The sequence below is a fragment of the Ambystoma mexicanum genome, chromosome 9 (genome assembly GCF_040938575.1).
Source record: "Ambystoma mexicanum isolate Mex_15411 chromosome 9, UKY_AmexF1_1, whole genome shotgun sequence".
In the NCBI taxonomy this organism is placed as follows: Eukaryota; Metazoa; Chordata; class Amphibia; order Caudata; family Ambystomatidae; genus Ambystoma; species Ambystoma mexicanum.
The window spans coordinates 666,266,508-666,291,335 of record NC_090931.1 but is presented as its reverse complement, the minus strand read 5'-3'; the positions used below and the strand labels follow the sequence as shown (position 1 = coordinate 666,291,335).

Below are 24,828 nucleotides of genomic sequence, written 5' to 3'. Positions count from 1 at the left end.
AAGCTTTGTAATCTGAGTCCATATTTTTATGCCTAAACGGTGTACTGATAACCAGCAACTCTGTTTTTTTTTGTCATTTAAGGCGAGAGATTTAAGAGCCATCCATTTTTTAATAGTATCATAGATTTCATTTACAGTAGCCAATTCGTCCTTGTAGACCCCAGATAGTTTAATCACTATCTGCGTGTCGTCGGTGTAGTTAGCAAATTGTATGCTCATTGATTTTAACAAGTCACATAGGCATTTGATGTAAATATTAAAAAGTAATGGAGATAAACAAGATCCCTGAGGGGCACCACGTGTCACAGGAATTTTTAGAGATGTAAAAGATCCCTTCGCGACACACGCATTTCTGGGGCCCAGGAATGATTTTAGCCAGCGTACTGCTTCGGGAGAGCCTAGGCCGGTTTTTTGGAGTCTTTCAGCTAGTAATTCATGGTCGACCAGGTCGAACGCAGAGGAAAGATCCAGCAAGAGCAGTAGAGCAGAATTGCCCTCCTCAAGTATTTCTGTTATATTGGCCTTAAGGTCTAATAGCGCCGTCTCCATTCCATGATTGGCTCTAAAACCGGACTGTTCCCTGGCCAGAATGTTATTATTTTCGACAGATTTCTCCAGCTGGGCATAGGCTATTTTGTCCAATATTTTAAGTATAAAGGGAACGTTAGTAATGGGACGATAATTCTCAGGTATCAGAGGATTAAGGTTATCCTTCTTAAGTAGAGGGGTGATCCATGCCTCTGTTATGCTGATGGGAACAACAGCCTCCTGAAAAGAGCGGTTAACTGTTACCCACGGAGTAAGGGTGTTTGTTAGCAAATTCCTTAAAAAGTGTGGTAGGAAAGATAGGAATTTTTCAATTCTGTCATTGAGAGACAGTTGTTTAGCCTCCAGCACAAGACGTTTGTATTCTCTGGCTGCGACTTGATAGGTCAGTAGGGCTGAAGGGGATGGGTGGTTGTGCCACTGGCATTCACATCTCCGTTTATTTTTCCTGGCAGAGATTATATCGGGTGTGAGCTGAAGTTTAAAACCTTGCTTCTTCTTACTTCTTTCCTGTCGGAGAGGGGCAAGGATATCAAAGGCCTTGTTACTTGCATTTCTAAAGGCGATGGTAAAGTCTTCCAAGGATAGATTACCTCCTAGGGGGGTAACAGAGGCTGTATAGTATTTTTAAATGTATCAGCTGTAATATTTTTTACATTACTTGATTCAGTTATACTACTGGTTTTTATCGAAGTAAGGTTAAATTTTAGTGCTAGTGCAAAGTGCACCAGGAGGTGGTCGGACCATGGGCATGGATCTATGTTAGTTACACTGGGTGTAATAGAGGGCTAGCAGTTGTTCCTCAAAAAGAGGAGTTTCTCTTGGGGGTCTATAGATAATTATTAGGCTCAGAGAGTGAGTTGAGTCCGTATTAAGTTTAAGTTGGATTGCTCCGCATGAATGAATTTGAGGGGAGGATAAGATATAAAAATCTAGAGAAGATTTAAAAATAATCGCAACCCTACCTCCATGTCCAGACTTGCGGTCAACATGTAGGCACTTATATCCTGCTGGAGTAGCAAGAGCTATAGCATGCAAAGCTGTATCATGAAGCCATGTCTCGGTTAGGACAAGAAGATCATAGTTATTATCTATGATGTTGTCAGCAATCTCTGTTGCGTGCAGTACCATGGAAAGTGTGTTCAAGAGGCCGCATTTGAGAGTAGTATCATTTGTATGAGTTGGGGGATGTTGATTATTTACACTTGTTGGTGTGTGTTCCCCTTGTAGTGTGGCTGTGTTGGCACAGTCAGCTAAGTCAGTAATATGGTGCTCATGTGTTGTACTAGAGAGCGCATGATTGTTTACTCCGCAAAGTGTGGTGTGAGAGAAGTTTTCCATTTTGAAAAGGCAATTGGCTTCTGCCTGTAGCCGTAGTCTACGATTCCTTTGAATCATAGATACAAGTTCTATTTGAGTGTAGTGTTTTACGGGCATGACTAATATCACATAGAGGAAAGAGAGAACAGGGATATTGCTAGGCTAGGCACTCGCCTGTAGCGAACCGGAGCAAACCGGCCCCTACGCGCCGGCGCTTATGCGCCTGACATGAAGTTAAATACACGTCAGAACTACAAAAGAGATGGGATTTGTAGTTCTTTGCAGTTTCCTCTCTAAATACGAGTGGAAGCTGCTAACGCGTTTAGCAAAGATGCTAGGCGTGCTTACACGGCGAAAGGCACACGGAGCAGAACAAATTACAAACTTATTTCAATTTCACATCTAATTTTCAAAAGCACAGTTGAATTACTCAATTCCTAGAATTACTGAAGCATACACAGGTAAAAAGGGGTATTTTAAGAAAGGTTAAAACGATATAAAATTAGCAGCACTTCTCATCAGCCTAACAGATAAAATAAAGAGAATCTATGAACTGGTGATTGGAATCACAGTTTAAATACTGGAGCAAACTGGCCCCTTTTGATGTATGAATCAAAATGAAGTACCTAAGAAAGTGAAGTAAATTAGGCATCAGCAAATGAAAGCCAAAACTAGGAAGTCTCACATGCAGATGTAAAAGGTCTCAGAGTTCTAGCTCTTCTGTGTGGGAAAGTCTCAAAGTTCTGTTTCCATGATTCCCTGGTCAAGCTGGTGACCGGGAACTAGGTCCTTTCCAGTCCCACACAAGAACAGCCCATCAACAACTTCACACTAATCTGCAATGGAAAAAAGGCTTCTTCAGACAGTGCTTAGGCGCTTTCATAAGTGGAGTGCCACGCATGTTTTACCTGCACTGCCTCTGAAGCCTTGCCCCCAGAGAGAGATTGAAATTATTAATGTTACCTCTGGTGCAGTGGCTGCCCCTGAGGTAGTGAGGGCTGCGCTCCCGCTGTTCACTGTTGCCTAGAGCCTAAGGAGACACGTTTTCATTGTTCCCAGGTGCATGGTTCTTGAAACACCAATTACTGGGTGATTGGTCCCACTGGGGAAGCAGAGGATGCTTCTCTGTTTCTCCTTCAATGACTCGGAGGGTTGCGTTGGATCTTCTCTTCTGGTGCGTAGGGGGACAAGTCGTAGTCCTGCGACACCACACCAGAGGCTGACCAACTTCTCTCCTGAGTGCTGTTCCTGCTCCGATCAACAGCCTAGTACAGAAAATATAAGGCAGACCAATTCCACTTTGATCACTGTTGAAGCTGTCACTTGATGACTACCTGGGAACGACTTCCTTAAAGCTAGAAAGGTGGCTAGTTCCATGTGCAAAGATCGACATTCAAAAGTGAAATAGCCTGAAATGAGACTGCTAAAAGTCTGTCTTCCCAACGTCGACTTCCTATATTGTGTAAAGTTTTAGGCTTATGGTCGACTTCCAAGCCCATCTTGCCCTCTTTCTGACATCACCTTTTCCCTGTTTTTTGTTGTTGTGGAATGTATGCACTTTTCTTGATGGATTCCCTCGCTTAATCTTTTTTATGCGTCGTTTACCGTTTATGTCGACATTTGGACCTGAACAAGTTTTGGCAGGCTGTCTTTTGGCCTAATCATCATTTTATAGTCTCCTTTCAGGTTAACTCACTTTTGGATGTCAACTGTTGATCCTGCCACCGGAAGGTCAAACCATTGGCTGATTATCCAGTGGCTTGCTTGGGTGTCCTATGGATCTGGTATGGTTTCATTTGCCAGTTCTTAATGCATCTTCTGGTTGAAGTCCTTATCATTGTATCTCCACTGTGCAATACAAGAGTACAAGAGCTCAGTGAATACTATGGAAACTCAACCGGAACCTGCATTTTAATGGGACCTTTGGACACATGACCCACTGCCAGCAGCTCTGCAAGGAGTGTAGGAAAAGAGGTTCTGAATTGTTGATTTCAAAGTGGCCCCATATTACATCGTGCAAACAAAAATAGCATCTGAATTGTATGTTCTCCATACAGCAATGTATTTTTTTTTTTTAGTGATATCAGATAGTGGCCCACTGGGAAATCTCCAGACTTCCCTGTAGGCCAGTCCATCACTGGGAGAGAGGCAGTTGGGTGTGCCTAGGAAGGAACGATGCAGTGGAGGCACAGATGTCCATTATTATCTGCAATGCATAGCTCTGACACTGCTCCTGTCACTCACTGGCATTCATTGCATAGACAAGGTGACGTGCAGCGCTAGGCTAGCTCTCATAGAACATGGCGTCTCCTATAGACCTGTGCCACAGGTGCGAAAATATACATGCCCTCCAACCAAACTTACCAAGCCTTCCTGAGATGTATAAGCCCTAGGTTGCGGTGGTGTGCCACTTATCTAGGGGTAGGGGACAGACAAAAGAGACTAGCCCTATCTATTCTGGGCATGTGATAAGTTTCTAGTAGCACAATAAAAAACACACATCACAGGAGCACTAAATATTATACCCCAACGTGTGATGGAGGCCATACAGGAAGGTCATTCCTTTTAATACTCTTGTTTAGCGACACCACAAAAACTCTAAAACAACAGAAAATGAGCAAAAAACTAAACTTGATGCTAAAGTCACCACAGGAACCTCAAAGGCCTACCGGTTTCAGTGGCTTACATAAATCTACCACATTCTACAAGGCCTTTGTACCATATTGGGCATCGAAAAATGGCGAGCTCGGCTGAGAATGTTCACTACATCTGTAGATGGAGAGAGCGTGGTGGGGCATGGAGGGATAGAGAGACAGTATGTTCATTATATATCCTCTAGGTACTTCACAATGTGTTGTTTTGCCTTCTGGTACATTTTGTAGTAGCTTCTTACCCTACTCTTTCATGTTGTGCCAAGCTCCAACTCTATGGGCGTGTTTTTGCCTCTTTTGTATTAGGGACTCATTCGTAGACCCAGGTACCTGCAATTCAAACAATATATGTGATGCAGGCATATGTGGATGGGGAGATACTTTTCAAACATTCATCTTATTTAAATAGTGCTATACACAACATAGGTGTGCAGGTTTCAGGTGCGGCACAAGTGGGAGCCGAGGAAACCCTCCTGCTCCACTCTGCCTTTCTAGTCTTACTTTTGGAAATGTTCGAAGTCCAAAGGAACAGGAATCGTCGCAGAAATACATTTTGATTACTGCTGCACTGTTTTGTTTGTTCTTATCCCTTATGTGATCAAATTCCCGTTGCGCATGTGCGTAATTGACGGACAACGTGGCAGTCAATGGATCAGCCATCTTGAAGTGTGCAAATGTTGTGAATGATGAATGTCATTCTTGTGTTTTACCAGGTTTAGTCCTACCCCATATTGATGTAATTATTGTCTGTGGAGGATGAAAGCTGTTGTTTCCACCGTTGGACACATCTATGGGTGCACATGCATGTATAGTGCCCAAAGAAGTATTGTTGTACACACTGGCACTCCACTGTCTGCCAAAGTGTGTCTTGTTCGGATGTGTTTCTAAATGGGTTCCTAAAATAGTCACTGCAAAACGGGCATAAAATGCTGGTCTTCTTGGTGAACCCAGTGTTGAGCCAATTTGTTGGTGCCATTCACACACGCCTGCGTGCATGGGACTCCAGGGATGTTGTGGTGTGAGAATTTCTCACTTCCACACGTGTCTATTCTGGAAATCCACAGCAAATTTATGTGGCCTGCCTCATGTCAGACTATTGTACACAATAAATGTGCCTTTCTAAATGGATTCTCTGGCTTTTAAACGGTGTGCAGTACTGTTCGTAATGCAATATGGGGTGATATTTGCTGCTGTGGATTGAGTTTAAGTTTCACACTAATGCATACTTGCTCTAAATAGTTTTTTTTTATTTTTACTTATTATAGGGTTGCCAGAGTTTGCCAGCTTGTGTGTTGATTCAGGCCAATTTTGTCAATTCCCAATGGGAAAATCCATAGCTGCTCTCTTCTAAAGAGGATCTCATACAGGTTGGGTACCAGGACTTTTTCCACTATAGTCCAGGTGAAATCTGATAGAGCATTTCATATATAAAGGCCATGATCCAACAGAGGGGCTGCCACATTTTTATTTCTGATACAGGACTGGTGTTTACCCAGGCGAATTTTCACTGGGCGAGTAGTCATGCCCACATATCTTAAATTGCATCAGCAAGAGATAAAATAAATAACATTGCTACTATTGCAGTTCGTGAAATATTTCTGCGACCAGGGGTGCCGCCAACCTATATCTATGTAGGTCGACTGTTTAGTAAATGGGCAAACACTGCATTGTCCCCACGGGGTATGGCCGACTGGACCTTGTTGGTTCCACAGAGTATTTAGAGCCTGTTCTGTGGGCTGTTTGTGTGTATGAGTCTCGTAGATTGAACCACCTTTTTATTGCAAATCTTGGAGTGTCGATGTTTGACTTACCTACGTTCAGCAGTGGGCATCATTTTGTCACCTCTTTTTTGATTTTATTCACCAAAGGGGAGAAGCTTAACACTGCTGTGATTATGTCAGGAGCATCAGATCTCCGTTGGTGGTGTTCGAAAGTGATGTCTCTAGGGATGTTTCTTGCTCTCTTTCTTACATGTTTGGCTGTATGTTTGGGTTAGCCCTGATTAATTAGCTTGGTTGCTAAATTTGTAGATTGCTGGTCATAATCGCTTAGGGTGGTACAGTTCCTCCCTTATCTCAGAAACTGTTCAAACAGTAAGTTCTTTCTCAGTATTGGACAATTAAAAATGCGGAAAGCCTATGCAAGGGGGCATTAGCAAGTCTTTAGAGGACAAGAGGAGTAATGACACCCAGTGCAATTGAATCAAATAGCAGTAAATAGAAGGTCGAGATGGACACATTGGTGGTCTCCTCAGACGTGATTCAGAAGTCGAAAACAAGGGATATTCATTAAGCTTCAGATGAATATAATTGTGTGCCTACAGCCCTTAAAAGTCCCAGAATAAAGAGCAGGCTGCAAGGTCAACGATAAAGCAGAAGCCTTGGCTTAGGGCCGGACCGATGAGAGATGATGGATTAATTGGGAAAGTGGGGGAGTAGTCTAATGTTGTTCTCGGCACCTGGGTTTCATTTTGTTTACTTGCGGCTAACAAGCCGAATGCTTAAGGTTGGGAAAGCATGCCAACCAATCAGAGGGTACCAGCATGCTATACAATGTTGCAAAGGCCAACCTGCTTCCATTTTTCTTGCTATAATCAGTATTGTACGTATATGGAGGTAGTTCGAGGTATGCCTAACAGATAAGGGGCAGCCAATGGTGTCACTAACACTTATACATACTATAGGTATATATGTTCCGTTAACCAATCCCTCTCTTCCATAGATTTTACAGTTTGCCACGTAGTATGACTTGATAGTGGAAGTACAGTGAGGTATAAAATCTTTGTATAATCAAGTTTGGGTGTGAGCGTTGTTTGCCAGATTGCCCTACTTTATTTTATGTTAATAATAAAGTAGTACATATTCTTTGAGTCTGTCCAGTTATTTGGGTCCGAGATCTTTATTGGTAAGTCAATCCAGCACATGAGACGCTTCAAGGTGGTAGAGCACAAACATACCACTCTTTTTCAAGGCACATGTTTGGAGGACTGCCAAATCTGCTATGCATTACTCTCCATTGGTTTCTAATCCAAACATCCTGCCCTCAATAAACGCATAACCGACACCCCTGTTGATTGTTAGATGGTGGTCTCAACCAGGACCAGCCACAAGAGCCACAAATAGAAACTGCAGGTGTGCACATTTTCATCCATGACACAGTGGTTCCATGTAAAAGGGCAGAATCATTTCATAAGGTGAAGAGGATCTCGGGTTCCGGTCCATCCCTTGAAAACACGGTATTGTGTGGATCTGCTATTAGTCGCTCTTTCAAACGATTAAACCACCTACATTAGAAAAGAGTCTTTGTGGTAAATTGACAAAACGTTCCCACCTTCGGCCCGAGCCGACGCTAGTCAAGTACCACGCATGGTTTTCAGAGAGTAAATAATCTAACGCTCTCCGTGAATGAAATGTTATGTTATTGAGTATTTATACTGTGCCCATCGAATATGGTGATTTTATTAACATCCAATCATTCCCTATACGTTTGTTTTAGAACATTATGTCCCTAGAAAATATGCAACTTGTTTCAAGGAGTTTTTCCTCTTTCTCAAGTGCTATGACATGTTGCTCTCCCTATTGCCACAAGGTCTTGGACATGCTCACTGCACTGTGCAGTTCCCCAAGCCCCCACTAGCAGCAGCTGTCCTATGTATATAATATAGAACTTGCATGTAGGCGGGAGGCTCTTTTCTAGTTTGGGCTATTAGTCTGCACTTTAGCACCACCTATGGTTAGTTTGGGCTATTGGGGGCCTCCTATGAGCCGAAACTATTGCATTAGAGTACAGATGGGGAGAAAGGGCATATGATGGTGTGCCATCTTTCGGTGCAGGTGTTTTGGCGCTGGCCATTTCGACACAGCAGCGCTACCCTTTTAGCACACCCTGTTCAAAGCCAACAGGGTGCAGGGACCTAAGAGCGCTGTATTTCCCCTTAAGTCTCGGAGGATAGCTTAGGGGCAACGTGCTCGTCTTGGAAGCAAGACGACACAGAGTAACAGATGTGCGATCCCTGTGTCCGTGATTAGAAACCTCTGGGCATTAAGCGCGTTATAAATAACCTATCATAGCATATCATATCAAATATGGTGATATCCCGGACACTAAACGTAGTGGTTGGGATGACAATATATTTACAGAATGCTCAGCATTCTCTGCAAATAGAGCAACATTTTAAATGAAAACTCCATTCACACAGGTTGCTGTGTCTCGCATGTTATGTATGACATGCAAGACACAGCAACCCATCTATGTGTAAACGGAGTGCCCACTTAACATGTAGTGCTGATTTGCTGAGAGTACCGTGCATTCCTTAAATATACTGTCATCCTAACCACTACAGTTGGTGTTCAGGCTGACAATGTATTTAAGGCAACATATGGCTCTCTAAAGTCCTTGCGCCCTGTTGGCACAGGGCGCTCCAAAAGGGTAACTGTGCCAAAGGCGCCGTCTCCAAAACGTCCGGCACCCACATACCTGCTGCCAAATGTCCTACTTCAGACATATGAGGAGGCACACAAAGCTTGTCTGTGTGTTCGGTTATTTGCCCACCCATTGGCTGCTCGTGGCCATGCTAATCCCTATGGTGATTCTCACCCAGTGCCTGCACCTCCCTACACAAAACACTTACTCATGGGAACTCTGAGTTGCTTTATTCAAGCCTTGCCATCAAACTTTGCACTCAAAGGCCCTGCCGGTGTTTTCTTAAAACAGTCTTCTGAGAGTTAATGACTTAATTGGAGCTGTAAAACGCACTACAGATGTAATACAATGTCTTATCCAGGTCAGCCTTCAGCCACTCGATTTATAAACCCTATGCATGTCCTTCACGGAAGTCCTGTGTAAAGCAAGCATTGGCAAAACCAACTATTTTGACTTGTGTATAAGTATTAGGCATTTGCTAGGCACTGCTGTTAGATGCCCAGGTGCTCGCAACATTTGCAGCTAGACCATCAATGGGCAGTTAATACTAGATCTATTAGGCTTCACTGTGCTGATTTGTTTTTCCTTCAGATTTTATCTCTTTTTTTTTTTTACGACAGAAAGCGGGGGAGGCCCGCCGCAACCAACCCCTTCAACCCTCTGTGAGAAACCTGAGGGTATTCTCCCAGGTAGAGCCTGGGAATCCCGTATCCAGGTGGCCAGGACACGGCCATCGCTGTTGGATCCATTTCCTGGGGGTGGACCAGTGGGGGAGGATCACCTGGGTGAGGGAGACCGGGGTTATGCTAGGGGGAATATCCAAGGTGAGGCACAGTATTATACAGAGGAGGAAGGTGAGGGGGACAAAGTCCCTGAGGTTTTCCTTGGTTATTCCACTTCTACCTCCCATCCACCCAAAGAAGCTCCTTTAATAAAATCCAATCACCCCTATACCTTTGGTAAACTAACTAGGAGCCCAAATCCCGATACACCAGGAAACAATCTCTCTCTCAGAACCCCTTGTTCTCCTACATCCTACCCGAATACTACCAGTAATTTTTCTTCCTGTCCCTCTGATTATTTCCCGCACTCCCAACCTGCTCAGATAAAACACTACAGTTCCCACAATCCCCCTTGGTTATTTTATGAGGAAAGTCACGATCATTCCCATTCACTTCACAAACCCTACCAATCTCCCCCTTCCAAGGTCATCAAACCTCCTGACATGAGGGTTGTAATTCCTTATAACACCTCTTCCCCATCCTACCCCGCAGGATACTTTGACACCCCAAACCGCCCTCCCCCTTTCAACTAGGACACTTTTCCCTGACATGAAAACCAAAGAACTAACCCTAGAGTTGTGTACCTGACATGTCCCGACACAAGACTCAGGCAAAGTCAGGCAATTGACGAGAATCACACCATCTGACAGCCCTTTCCCTTCCCCACAGGGATAAAAGGTGGAGCAAGAGAGCACAGTACGAGCAAGGCAGACCACACAACGAGACAGCTATCCAGACCCGGCAGTTCAAGAGGAGGTGAAAGGCGGCGAATATCGAGAGGCTGATGAGGGGAGAGACAACCTTTTTCGACAAAACCCGGCAAACCCTCCGCTGAAAGAATTGTATGGCCGAGGACAATAGCCCAAGTGTGCTGCAGCAGATGTCAACGGTACACAGAGTGTATCGACACTGATAAGCCAGAGCGAGGGAGACTCCTGCTTCTGTGGTACCAGCCATGACTCCAGTAAAGAGGAATGCCAACCGGTACATCACAGAGGTGAGTCGAGGGGAGAGCCGATAAAAACCGGGCTGTGGTGAATGAAAGTCACAAAGTGAGAACTGTAACATTGTCAAGGGGAGACCAGCTGGAAAAGGGGACCGGTACCACGTGCGTGCTGCTTCGAGAAACCTTGGTCAATCCCCGTCTGAGTGAAACTACAGATACCAGAAGGCTGTAGGAGAGCTGCCAAGATAGGTCAAAATGGTCATACAGGAGGTCGAGCAAAATCACTGTACAATCGAAAGCCTTTTACCTAAGAACTGTAAAGAAAGCAAGGGAAGTGAATCCCGCAAACATTGAAAGTAAAACGGTATGTGAAGTTGGCAAGAGTGAACCCGGAAGAAGGATGCGGGCGAGAAGGGGGCAAGTCTAAAGTCCCAAGAAGCCGTGTGTTGATAAAGGTGAACCCGGCCGAGGGATGTCCACTGGAACTGTTTAAAAAGACATTAAGATTTTGAGTGAAGGAAATGCCATAGTGAACCCGGTGGACGGAGGCTGAAAGCAAAGAGGAGTCTGTGCCTGGAAGAGGGGGACCCAGTGGAGAGTCCATCATCTGAGAAATACATAAAACAGAACTTTGTATTTGTTTGTTGTTTTGTTATTTGAAAACCTATCAGTCCCTTGGAACCAGGAGACACAACCACTGAGGCCCTGATATCGATAGAAACTGTTTTAGGTTCCAAGCCTGGAACAGAGGTCAGTGTCCGGAAGAGGGGGACCCAGGGGTGAAGACACCTCACCCTAAGTAAACCAAAGGAAACAAACTTTAATTTTATTGAAGGAACTTTGATTTGTTATTTGAATACGTCAGACCCTCGAAGGCAAGAGACTTTTGAAAGTAAAAGAGACTTGGCCATCGAGGGGCCTGTTAAACTGGAACAGAACTGTCGACTTGTGCTGGGAAAGCTCGAGTGTGTGCTGTGCTCCAAGATCCCATCCTACCCTGTGCTCAAAACGTGGGGAAGGGAGACCCAAGCTACCGCATCCTGACATGTTATTTGTGAACACTTCTTTCTTTTCTTGAAAACTATCCCGCACCCTTTTTGTATTCGTTGTAAGGTTTGGCAGTAGGTTTCTTAGTGTAGGCCCTTTTTATTTGACACAACGTCACTAGGACTGCCTTATTTTCATTTTATGGTCGACGCTTACTCCCATCTTAGATTTAGGTATAGATTAGGCCTTTTTCCAACCTGCTTACAGTTTAATAAACACCCTTGAACTGTGATCACTTGTGTCGGTCTTCACTGTTGCCACCATGAGTTCCTTACACCTACCAACCCTTTATATACATTCCCATACTTACCATCTGTGCTAAAAAAAGAGGTACACAATTAATCTAAAAACCATTCGGTAAAGTTGCCACTCGGTAAAAGTCAGGTACGCCTTAATACCAATACGGCAGTGCCTTTCCCATACCTACACAAAAGCCCAAAATGTTGGCATTGCCTATGCTTGTTGCTTCGTTTTGTCCCCAGCAATGCCGTGCTGTCGCTCTCCACCTCCAGTGAGGCCCTGAAGGAAACTCCTCTCCACCCTCTTCCCTCGAGGACGAGCAGACTCAGCACTGCAGTTCCACCGGGGCCTCACGCACACTTTACTATTTAACGCTCTCTTTGTTTTGGCAGAGTGTTAAGTGGAAAGTGATTTTTAAGTGATGGTTCATTTGAGCAGCCATTGTTTTTGACAGTACCTTAATATGTTTTAACGTTTCTGTAATGTGAACTGTACAGGTATAAAGCTACAGTTAGCTATGCAAATCTGGGCATTCCTTCTAGAAACAATGTCACACAACACACACTTTTTAAACAAGTGTCCCTTATTTCCACATGTGCTTATTTGGTACTCAAAAGTGTTTTCTTTTTTGAGGAATGACAAATTTTCTTCACATCATATAGCAATATGCCTTTGTCAAACAATGACAACCGGTGACCTTATCACACAAAATCAAGGCAGGTTAAAGTAGATGCACTTGTTTTTGGCTAGAGAACGCCCTTTGAAGTCTACAGAGGGGACAGAACTTTCTATTCAGGGAACAGTGTCCAGTTCGGCTCGCATTAGATGTCTATCTTGAAAGTACATTTACCAAACTGAGAGACAATTTTTTAGTCTTACACCTGTGATGCTGGTGCCTTAAGGGCACACGCACGCGTGGAGTGACGTTGCACTCTGCCACGTGCACTACAAATAAAACGGGCGTTCCCGGCCGCGACAGTGTGACCGGGGAGCCCGAAACAGAAACAGTGTGTCTGTGTCCGCTGGGGGAAGGGGCTCACGCTACTCCGTGAGCAGAGACATCCAACAGTGGTGACGCGGATGCGATCACGGACCCGGGCCAGACGGTGAAAGCGGGAAAATTCCTTTCATAATTTTGATGCAAATTTCTCCGTCTTACATGCAGCGGAGAGGGAACGTAACACACAGTTTGGCCACCATCTTGGTATTGAAGCTCGGGATGGTCGCGGCTCTTTTGTAGAGTGCATGTGCACCATCCGGGCTACATTTTTGGACGAATTGTTGGCGGAAGAGCTAATGAAGCATGTGCTGTACCTTTGAAGTTCTTTTCTTCACTTTTACACCGAGTATGAGGTGAGGAGCTGGGGGAGGCCCACAAGTTCTTTTGATTGTTCCCCCTGGGCCCGCCCTGCTCAATTTCTGGAGCCACTGGAGTGGCTGGTTGGTCCTTACATCTGCCCCATCTGTGCACTGTTGCACTGGATGCATGCCTGGTGCCCCAATTTGATCCTTTTTGGATGCTTTTGGGGGCATGAGGGCAGCGCAGGTCTGCTGATTGCAAGGAAGAGTCACCAGAAGACCTCGGGAGCAGAGGCTCACCAACAGTGTCACACTCATCCGGTGTGCGACATCGTCAGTGCCTGGCGAACTGCGTCACACTCATTGGCTGAGTTTTGGGCGGTGAGTTGTGGCTCCATCTTATAGTGGGTGGGGTGCCAGTGTGCCGCCATTATGAACGATGAAGCAGTGGCACCACCTCTAGTGCCTCTCGCTCCAGCACCTCTAGCACTGCTTGTGATGAGACAGCAAGGGGTGCTCCAACCAATGCCCGAATTCGACATCTCAGGTGCCCATCCAGTCTGGGGCCACGCTGGAAAATGTGGATTGACAGGCTGGATATGTATTTCATAGCTACGGGGGAGAACAACGATGACAGCAAGGTGGCAACACTGCTATATTCTGCCGGGCCTCCATTACATGAGGTATTCCAGTCCCTACAACCTCCCAATGCATCCTATGATGCGGCAAAGACTGCTTTGAAGGACTACTTTCTGCTCCTCGCAAACACAGACTGTGAACGTTTTGTCATGACCTTCGCTCACCAGAAAGACAACGAGACCTTGGACACGTTCTATGGCAGGCTGCGCCTGTGTGGAACAAGCCTGACACGATGATCCGAAACCAGCTCATCCAAGGATGTGCGTCGGGAAAGCTGCGCACACAGGTGCTGCGTGAACTAGGAATCACACTGCCCCGCATCCTGGAGCTAGAACGGTGCTAGGAAGTGTCCAAAGTGAGGGCATCCCGAATGGAGGCAGGGGTACGCCCAGGGAAGTCGGAAGAAGTCTATGCAGTTGGCTGTGGCCAGGGTGGCAGAGGTGCTAGACGTCAAGATGGGAACCAACGTGACAAGGGCACAAGACAAATGGACTCATGCATGAAATGTGGGTCTGACCTCCCACATCCAGCGCAGTGTCCTGTGCAAGGGAAGTCATGTGGCCGCTATGCGGCATCAGACCATTATGCCCGAATGTGTAGAGCTCCACTGCCAGTTGTGATCCCCAGGGGACTTATGAGAGCGGGATTCTTCCAGCAACAACGCCCACCCAACATCGCCCAAGTCTAGCAAGGGGAGGAAGGTGCCCATCTGGATGATGATGACGTCATCTTCGTATCAAGCGTGGGCATCTCGCGGTCCAAGAACAGGAGGCAGCCACGGTGCCTGGTGCAGCTGAATGGATCATCGGTCCTGGTGCTGGTGGACACAGGGGCGTCAGTAAATGTCATGGCGTGGGAACACTGATGCTATGGAATGCCCGCCGAAGCTGATGAGTCCCAAAGCACGCGTTTTTACATTCGGTGGGACACAACCTATCCTGCGCGATGGGGCATTCATAGCCAATGTAGGACACGGTGAGGCAGCAATCAGAGCCTGCTTCTACGTCACTACTGTCAGCAGCAACACCTTGCTGAGTTGTGCGGTGGCAGAGGCGCTTGGCATTGTCAGTTCCGCCTACTCAGTATACGTGAGGATGTCCAGGAGCTGTTGGCGAAGTACAGTCGTCTGTTTGACAGTATTGGGCGCTTGGCAGGTGATCCAGTGAGGCTCTGCATCGATGAGTCCGTCCAACCGATTGCGTTGAAACATCGTTCGGTTCCGTTCCATCTGAGGGACTCGGTTGACAAAGAGCTGGACAATCTTGTCAAGCTGGACATCCTGGAAAAGGTGGACGGCCCAAGACCTTGGGTCTCTCCTATTGTTGTTGCCCGAAAACCGAAGCAGCCAGATTCGGTACGAATATGTGTGGACATGCGGCTGCCAAATAAAACCATCAAGAGGGAACGCCATCTTACCCCCACCATAGATGACGTCATTGCTGAGCTGCAAGGAGCCCTGTTCTTCTCAAAACTGGACTTGAGGGCTGGGTACCATCAGGTCGTGCTGCACCAGGAGTCACGATACATCACCACGTTTACAACCCACTGTGGTCTATACTTCTACAAGAGACTGAGCTTTGGGGTGTCATCAGTGGCTGAGGTGTTCCAGAACATTATCCGTGGGGCCCTTGCTGATCTGGATGGGCATGTTAAACATCAATGATGACATATTGGTGTTTGCGTGGTCAGAGCTGGAACACCTGGGCAGGCTGTCGATGACATTTGAGCGACTCCAATCTCTTGGTCTGATGCTACACCGAGACAAATGCGAGTTCCTGAAAACCAAGATAGAGTTCTTCGGTTTTGTCTTCAAAGAAGGGGGTGTGACACCAGACCCCCGGAAGGTGAACGATATCATTGAAGCGCGACCTCCGGAGAACATTTCTGAAGTTCGAAGTTTTCTGGGAATGGTCACGTATTGTGGCCAATTCATCAAGAACCTTTCGTCCCGGTCAGAACCGCTGCGAGCCCTGAGGAAGAAGGAAGTCGCCTGGCAGTGGGGGCCGCTGGAACAAGCTGCTTTCGAGGACGTAAAGGGAGCCTTGATGGCGGAGGATACAATGGCAGTCTTTGATCCACCCCTCCAATCTGAGATCGTGGTGGACGCCAGCCCATTTGGCCTCGGCCAGTGCTCACTCAGATCTGCGCCAACTCGGAGGTCCGGCCTGTCGCGTATGCCAGCAAAGTCCTGTCTGAAACGGAGCAGAGGTACTCGCAGATCGAGAGAGAGGCCTTGGCGGTCCTGTGGGGCTCTCAAACTTCCAGCTGTACCTTCTGGGGAGGCCCGTAACGGTGGTCACTCATCACAAGCCCCTGCTAACCATACTGGCGGGGTCATCCTCTAAGCCGCCGGCAAGAATTGAGCGATGGATGCTGGCCCTGCTGGAATACAGTGTCTCCCATGTCTATCGGCCTGGCACCAACAACGCGGCCGACTACCTGTCGAGGCACCCAAAAGGACAACTGGAGGGGCACCCAAACATATGTGCAGAAGAGGCGGATGAGCACGTTCGGTTGGTGCTGGAGGCTGCCACTCCAAACGTGGTGCCAATCTGGCGGCTGCTGCGGCAGATGAGTGCTCCATCATCCTGAGAGCGGCTCTCCAGCAGGGCTTGTGGAGGTCTGTGGCTGAAACATTGGCGGTGAGGACCCAGAAGGCGAAAGTCACGCTGGAGCAGTTGTTGAGGGTCAGAGATGAGCTAACGTTCTGAGTCTGGACTGCTGCTCAGGGGTGACCGGATTGTGATCCCGCAAGCGAGGGTCTCACAGGTGATCGAGCTTGCACACCAGGGACATCAGAGCACCGCCAAGACGAAGGTCCATCTTCAACAAAAAGTGTGGTTTACGGATTTGGAGAAGCGGGTCGAGGAGTTTGTGGCAGCGTGTGTGTGGTGTCAGGCGGCGTCCCCGGCTCAAAAGGAACCCATCATAGAGACTATGCAGTGAGGCACCAAACCATGGGAAGTTGTTCGCACTGACTTTGGGTACACTGGCCGGGACACACACTTTCTTGTGGTTGTGGACAAGTGGTCCAGATAGCCGGAGGTAGAGTTTGCAGAGTCGGTGGCTTTTGAAAATGTTGCCATAGCGATGGAGAAGATCTTTGCCACACATGGACTGCCTCAGGTACTGTGTTCAGACAATGGTCCGCCCCTTCCAAGGGTAGAGCTTTGCCAACATGATGGAAGAATATTGGGTCAATCATCGGAAGATCACCCCGGTCTGGCCCAGGGCAAACGGCGAGGCGGAGCGCCTAATGAGGACCCTGAACAAGGTCTTTCGCATTGATCAGGGGCAGGGTCACAGTCTGCAGAGGGCTCTCTACAAATTTCTAAGAGAGTACTGCGCTACCTCACACACCTCCATGGAGGTTGCGCCTGCTGAAGCACTGTTCAGGTGATGTCCAAGCGGTCTCATTCCTGAAGTGGGCGAGTGTGAGCCAGCAGTCATCAATGATGAGCAGGTGGAAAAGGAGAGGAAAGTAAGGACTGAGCGGGAGAACATCTGAAGAGGACTTCGGCCCCAGCCATTCGTTCCAGGCGATTAAGTGCTTGTCAGAAACCGTCATCCACAGGGCAAACTGTCGCTGAATTATGAGCCTGCTCCACTGGATGTCATAGAGGTGCATGGCTCGATCAGAACGGCATCGGATGGGACTTGCTTCGGTGACTCGCAACACTAGCTTCTTTAAGAAGCTGGGTGAATACAGGCCGGAGACAGTGCAGAGAAGGGACATGGCTGATATACCGGATGAGGGCGGTGGCCTGGTTCATTCCCCAAGCGCCCCAGATTGAGGGAGCTCCAGTGAGGAGGGCCTGATGCGGGAGGCGGGCAGGAGGTATCCCCAGAGGATAGGGAGGGGGAAGCCTGCTCACCTGAAGGACTATGGGCCTCATTACAGGTCGGGCAGTCCGGAAATAACAGTGGCGGTAAACCCGAGTCCTATAGGCGGGAGGTGGCGTTCCCGCCAGGTCTGACCTGGCAGGTTTACCACCGCCCGCCGGCAGGCGTACGAGGAAACACCGGCACCATCACGAGATGGTGCCGGTGTTTCCATGATCCCCATTCCCATTGAGTCCAATAGGACTCAATGGGAATGGGGATTTACACCATTCCGTCTCCGGAATTCCCGGGACACTGGGGTTGGAATGCCCCGGTAATTCCAGGAATCACGGAGGCAGAATGGTAATACGAGTCTGGCGGTAACCAGGTGGTTTTACCGCCTCGGTTACCGCCTGACTCGTAATGAGGCCCTATGTTTTGGACCCCTGAACTGGTGGGATCACCCCGTGAACTGGAAGTGATATGTGGGCCGGGGGTGGCTGTGATTAAAGGGGTCCGTTATGTTGTGTGCATTGTGTTCTTATGTTCTGTAGGTAGCCATCCTTTGTTCTTTGTTGTGTTATGAAAAAGGAGGAGTGTGGTGCTGGCCCATTAAGGGCACGAGCACGCGGCAGTGTGACGTTGCACTCAGCCGCGTGCACTATAAATAAAAGGGGCGTTCCCAGCCACAACAGTGTGACTGAGGAGCCCGAACAAGAAACAACGTGTCGTTGGGGGTGAGGCACTCATGGTACTCCGTGAGCGGAGACATCCAACAACACCTAAATGCAATCTGTTATAGCTTGATTGACAAGACCCTTATTAAGAATTAGCCAGAATTCCGAGTCCCATCTCATAAGGGGAGTACTTAACATGCACTGGCTATGCGTAATTAACATGAGGTGTTTGTGCGATTTAACTCAGTTCCTGTAACGTTGATTTAGGTTAGAAGCACAGCGAATATATAATCATTGGCTGCTTTACCAGTTCTTTTTAGCTGCAGTATTTCTGCTCTTTTTTTTCGACCAGGGCATCACGACAATGCATCTTATGTTTTTTTTCTGATAGTTGTTTTTTTATAAAATGTATTGGCACTTGTAGACATTGCATCTAATGAACCCATTAAAATTAAATGGGAGAAGATCATCGGCTATATCCAGCTGGTTGAAATGCAATTTTATGGAGCAAAATATGCATACCGCATGAGAAGTTGTAATCTATAGGTTTAAAGTGTATATCTGCAGGAGACACCTTTAACTTCCTGAGGTGTCCTACAGTAATCGTAACCTCGGTTGATCTATTTGTATTGGCTTTTTTTCTATTTGACTTTTTTTTTACTTTCGTAGATTTCTCTTGACTGGTGATTAATTTTGTTATATTTTACACAACATTTTTATACCCTTTTTTTCTCTGGTTAATGCAGGTATATTTTGTAATGAATCAAAAACTCGGCCACATCTGATGGGCACTATTTTCGTTACCAGGGTCACACGCCTTTGAAAGGTTCCTTATTTACTTGTGTGACTCGTTAAGAACCACTCCTTGATTTCTCATGCCATTTAGAGCACTGTTAAGATATGATAATAAAACTCAAAAAATGATATCCGAAGTGTGCTTCTGTGAACTGAAGCCAGCCTTTTTTAAAAAACTTTTATATTTCAGAAGATATTGTGCAGTCAGCTGTCCGTCGACCTTCGGAGAGCAGAGAGCCTCTGACCCCTGATACAGGCGATGCTCCTCTTCAAAAGAAAAAGAAGAAAAAGAGATTACCCCCTGGTATGTTATGTTATGTTAAAGGTACTTATATAGCGCACCATCACCATCGGAATTGGTCCCCAGCCGCTCTGGCGGATCTGTAAACAGGAAGGACAGGTAGGGTTAGTCGGGAGGAGGAGAGGAGGGGAGGAGGAGAGTGGGAGAAGTGATGTACTGTTGGCAGTTTCAGCTCGGTATACACCGAGTGCTGGGCTTTGGTGCTAGTATCGGATCGGGCGAGACCTCGAGTGCTGTAGGTGATGTTTATGTGTTGTTGATGCGCTGTGGTAAAGTGCGTGCAGATTGCTGGGAGAGAGATGGTTGTGTGGCTTTGTGTGGTTTAATTATGCAGAAGATTGAGTGTTGAGTTAGTGGGCTCTGTATCCTGATTCAGGTACTTCTGATTCCATTAGAGTTGTGTCCCTGTGGGTTGGTTTGATGCTGGTTCCTCGTGGGCTGGCTCGCTTTGTTGGTGCTGCGCTGACCTCGCTGTATCATAATGAGTATTGTTTGGATTGATAGGTGCGTCTGAACCTTTTCTTCGGGTCTGGGACTGGGTCGGTAATATCTGTTCGCTTGTTATCTAGTGTGACACTGGTGGGTTGAGGTTTTGAATGGTTCAGGGTCGGAGTGGTGTTGATTTATGAGACAAAAAAGTAATATGGCTGTGTGTTCCCATTTATTTTATTAATGAATGTGTTTTATCAAGCACGGCACGGCACCTTACAGTCACCAATTACATCAAATAATATTTCAGTGGATGAGTCCGGTACACCCCATTTCGGCACTGGCCTGTTTGGCGTGGCCTGGTAGCCGCAACCAGTCCGGCGCTGGGATATTTTGGTGCCAGCAAGCCTCACCACGGCAGCTCCATTTTTTAAATAAAATAAAAAAAATGAAAGATTGATGCTGTCTCGAACCCTGGCCTGCAGGGATGCTAGAACGAAGAGCTAACCACTGGGCTATCGAGATCTTAGCAATTTTAGATGCACCAGTTACTTATATTAACATGGTTCGTTAAGAACGCTCCTAAAGCTTTATATACGTTGCTGGTCCAGAAAAAATCGATAAGAGCTTTATCGCCTTGCAGTTAACTCTTCAGTCGCCCAGCTATGCAGGCCAGGGTTCGCAATGGCCCTAATTGTATATTTATTTTTTGATTTTATTAAAAGTGCACTGTTAAAAGTGCAATGTTATTAAAATTGCGACAAAGTGCCCGCACCGAACAGGTCGCGCCAAACTGGTTCCTGCGGTGAAAAGTCCACACCAAATCGGGCCTCGCCAAACTGGCGGTGCCAAAATGTCCTGCTCTGATTGAGTCTGAAACGTGTGTAAATGCTTTCCATAGCCCGCCATTTAGTGATTGATCCGAAGCATTACAAGATGTTTACTTCAAGAGTGAAAGGGCATAGACCAGAGGTCCTCAAACTTTGGGGCGCACCCCCCCAGTGGGGCTAGCCCGCATCCCCAGGGGGATGTGAGAGTCCAGCATGAAATGTAAAATCTTTTATTTTTTTTAGATTGGAGGAAATGGGGTCGGCCAGTTGACGTGGTCGGACTGGAGCATAAAACTGTCACGGGCACCAATGAAAAAGTGTCCCGACTGTTTGAATAGTACCCAAGGGGGGGGGGGGGGTTTGTTAAAATGTAAGCAAATTGTGATATTTAAATAATATTTATTCAGCAACAATGGTCAAAACTATTAGCTGCATAGTGAAGTAACTCATCAAACTGGCCCACATTGGCCAAAAAAGTGGCCCATTTTGACTGGCCCACACTAGCATTTTGCATTTTTGGTACGGGCATTGCCCTATTGCCCTATAGGCCAGCCCGAGCTTGGTGGCTCATCCATAATGGCCGAGGGGGCGTCCACCAGTTTTCCAACTGAGGGTGTTGTGTGCTCCTGGGCTGGCTCAACTGTCAAAGGGAAACAGCGTTTCCCTTTGACAGTTCAATTCAGTTCCCCAGCCGCACATGCTCACTGAGCCATGCAAGTCTGTGGGCGTTTTGCTTCGCCAGCCTTGCATAGCTCATTGGAAATTCTGGCTGGGGAACTGCATGTCTGGATGTGAGAGGGGAGCTCCTGCGCCTCCTTGCACATACGGACAGCACAGCCTGGAGTGGGGTGTTTCAGCACCCGTTTGTAGGCCCCTGCAGAAGGTACGTTTATGCTCATTTATGTTTTAATTAAATATGTGTATGGATGCGTGTATGCTTGTGTTATGAGTGAGTGTATGGTGATGGGTGCTCATGTGAAAGATAGTAATTGCTGTGTGTGTGTTTGTTTTGGTCCGTTGAGCTGATTTTGGCGAATGGCGGGTAGATGGGGGTAGGAGGGTTGTACAACAAAGGCATTTTAAAAATGCTTTTGTTGCGCAATCCCCCCCCACCCACCTGCCAAAATCGGCTCTCCTTCTGAGGTGCTGTGGAGCCCAGGGGACAGGGATGGTATTTTTATTATTGGATATCTATCATAGATGTCCAGTCAAAAATACCATGCTTTCCCCCTTGGACCCAGCGCCTTGCAAACTGTTTGGCTTTTTACCAATTTTTTTGAAAAAGTATGCTCTAAAATTCAACATTTTAACTCATTATTTTAAAATAAATCACGGGGGAAACCCCCCAAACTCCCCTATTTGTGGCTCCCTGATTGATTCGGGAGCAGGGTGGGGAAGCCCAGGGACTGTGGTGGGAGCAGGATGGACGGGAGCCATGGATAGTGGTGGGAGCAGGGTTTGGAGAGCCCATTGTCTTGATGGGGTGCGGAGAGCACAGGGACTGGGCTAGGTTGTATTGTTGCTGAACTGTCCTGCTCCCCTTCCCGCGTCCAATACCTGACATTAACTATATAAGCGCATGCAGACTATACCGGTACTGAACTGTTCCTACTGCCCATTTTGTAGGTATCACTGTAACCAAGTTCTCCAGTATCCTTGTAATGTTTGCGCCCGGCTACCTTCGGGTTTGGTTTTGCGCTATATAAAATAAACAAACAAACAAACAAACAAACAGGAGTGGGATGAGGGAGGCCAGAGACTGTGATGGGAGCAGGTGGGGGAGCCCAGGGACTATACTGGGAGTAGGTTGCGGTGATGGCGTGCAATAGTTCATAGCCATTTGGCATTTTGAGGGGGGGGGGGGCGGCCTGCCTACATTTTGCTTGGCGGGGGTGGGGGGAGAAGTCCCAGGCCTAAAAAGTTTGAAGACCACTGGCATAGACAGAGGTGTTCCTGTCACACTCATGCAGGCTCACTGGAACTAGGGGCCGACAGCAAGGGTGTGCCTGTGGTATGCTCATCAAAAGGATGATCTGGGGTTGAATTGTCCTCTTGACCTAGCTCCTCAACTTCTATAACCTTCTCGGTCTATCACTACCATACTTGTACTGGTACCCATGATCCTCCATGTGTTGACGTCCTTAGATAGTTTTTTTCCACCATCAGTTAATCATGCGAGAAAAGGTAGAGAATGAAAACTCATAATCTAACAGTTTGCTATTCTGAATGGCACTGAAGCTCGGCATCGGCAACAATTCTTGACTCCAGCAGACATTGACCGCAGCATGGCATGCAGTTAGGTCAGTGCGTGGGTTGAGAGCTCGGCATTACACAACATCGATAATGACTTCCCTTCCCCATACTTTTACATTTGTATTTTATTTATTTATTTATTGGACGTTTATAATGTGCCTATGCACAAGGGTTTGGAGGTGCAACAAGGCAAGAAGGATGGGGGGACAGGGAGGACAAAAAGGTAGTGATCCTAATAGGCCTTGTGACATTCAAATTGTGCAAGTGCAGTAACGAGAAGTGCAGTGGGGATGGAGGGGTGCAGGAACAGGGTGGAAGGGCCCATGAGAGGAGAGTGCCAAGGGAGGCCAGGTGGACAGGGCCAGGGGAAACAAGAGAGTCGGGGGAAGGGGGATCCACAAGCTACATGCGAGGTAAGGGGAATGGCTAGCCAGCCAAGTGCAGGTGGGGGGCCCTGTGAGGGCAAGTGCAGGATGAAGGCGGTGGGGGTCACGGGAGACTAAGTTCAAAAGTAGGCTGGGAAAGGGCAGGAGTGGTGCTCTGTATGACTCTGAAGGAACCGGGCCATCAGTCTAGGGCCACCTCCCCTGCTAATGTACTCACATTAGCTGGGAAGATGGAGAGGAAGGAAGAAGAGAAAGAGAAGGTCTTGAGGAGCTTCCGGAACTTAAGGCGATCTGGCTCAAGTCTGAGAGGGGCAGGGAGGCTATTCCAGAGGGAGGCTCCTGCAGAGGAGAGAGATCTACCCCCACTCTCTGCTTGGAAAAGCATCTAATCTGAAGAGAGTTAGAGCTAGACGAGCGAAGGGCTCTAGAAGGGAGGAATTTAGGGAGAGAGAGTTGGATGTAACGGGATCCCAAGCCCCAGAAAGCCTTGTGGATGATGCAGAGGGTCTTGAATTTGATCCTCACAGCAACCGGGAGCCAGTGGAGAGATTTAAGGGCTGGAGAGATGCGGTCCCTGGGCTTCATGCCAAGAATAAGTCTCAGTCCTAATCTTGATTAGTTGAAGGGGGCAAAGGGAGGAATGAGGCAGTTTGAGGAAGAGGCTGTTGCAGTAGTCCAACCTGGAAAGAACCAGAGCTCTGGAGATATTGGGCCTCATTACAAGTTGGGCGATATCCCGGCAGTAAATCTGATGGAATACCGGCCAACTGAATTACTTCTACTGCCACTTTGTCCGGCAGAATTACCGCTGGATTACAAATGGCGGTGGTGGTGTAATTCCCCATTATTTTTATGTCCATTGCACTCAATGTAGCTTTTTTGACGGAATTACTGCGGCCGAAATTCCACTGCGGTAATTCCGTAGATTCTGCTGATTTTTCGGCAGTGAGTGGCAGAATTTACCTCCAGAATTTTCCTGGATGTACATCCTCCACTCCAGGCCCAATCTTATAATTTGTCATAGTAGTAAAATTGGCAGTAACACAGTTAGCGCCAATTTGACCTCTTACCGCCATACTCATAATGAGGCCCATTGAGTTTCTGGGGGAGGGAAGATGAGGAAAGGGAGAATGCCTCTGAGGAGGTGCAGTTGAAAGTGGGCCTTCCTGGCCAGGTCTGTGATGTGAGGAGAGAGGGAGAGAGGGGACTCAAAGATGACACCAAGGTTTTTTGCTTCACAGGAGGGTGAGGGGACAGGGTCCATGGAGGGTGGCCAGAGTGAAGGAGGGAAAGAGGGAGCAGGTGTACCGATGATAAGGATCTCCTTCTTACTGGCATTAAGGCAGCGATCATTAGTAGTGCACCATGCCTGAATAGCAGACAGGCAATCAGGAATAAGTGAGGAAGAGGAGGAAGCAGAGGAGGGAAGCTTGAAAGAGAGCT

General features: G+C 47.2%; 1 protein-coding gene across 1 annotated transcript in view; it reads left to right on the top strand.

The window, feature by feature from the left end:
* TMEM237 (transmembrane protein 237) overlaps window positions 1-24,828 on the top strand; it is a 145,019-nt gene that overhangs the window by 19,254 nt on the left and 100,937 nt on the right. The window contains exon 3 of the mRNA XM_069613942.1: window positions 19,377-19,490. Coding sequence (XP_069470043.1) covers window positions 19,377-19,490 — 114 coding nt within the window. The remainder of the gene's footprint in view (window positions 1-19,376; window positions 19,491-24,828) is intronic.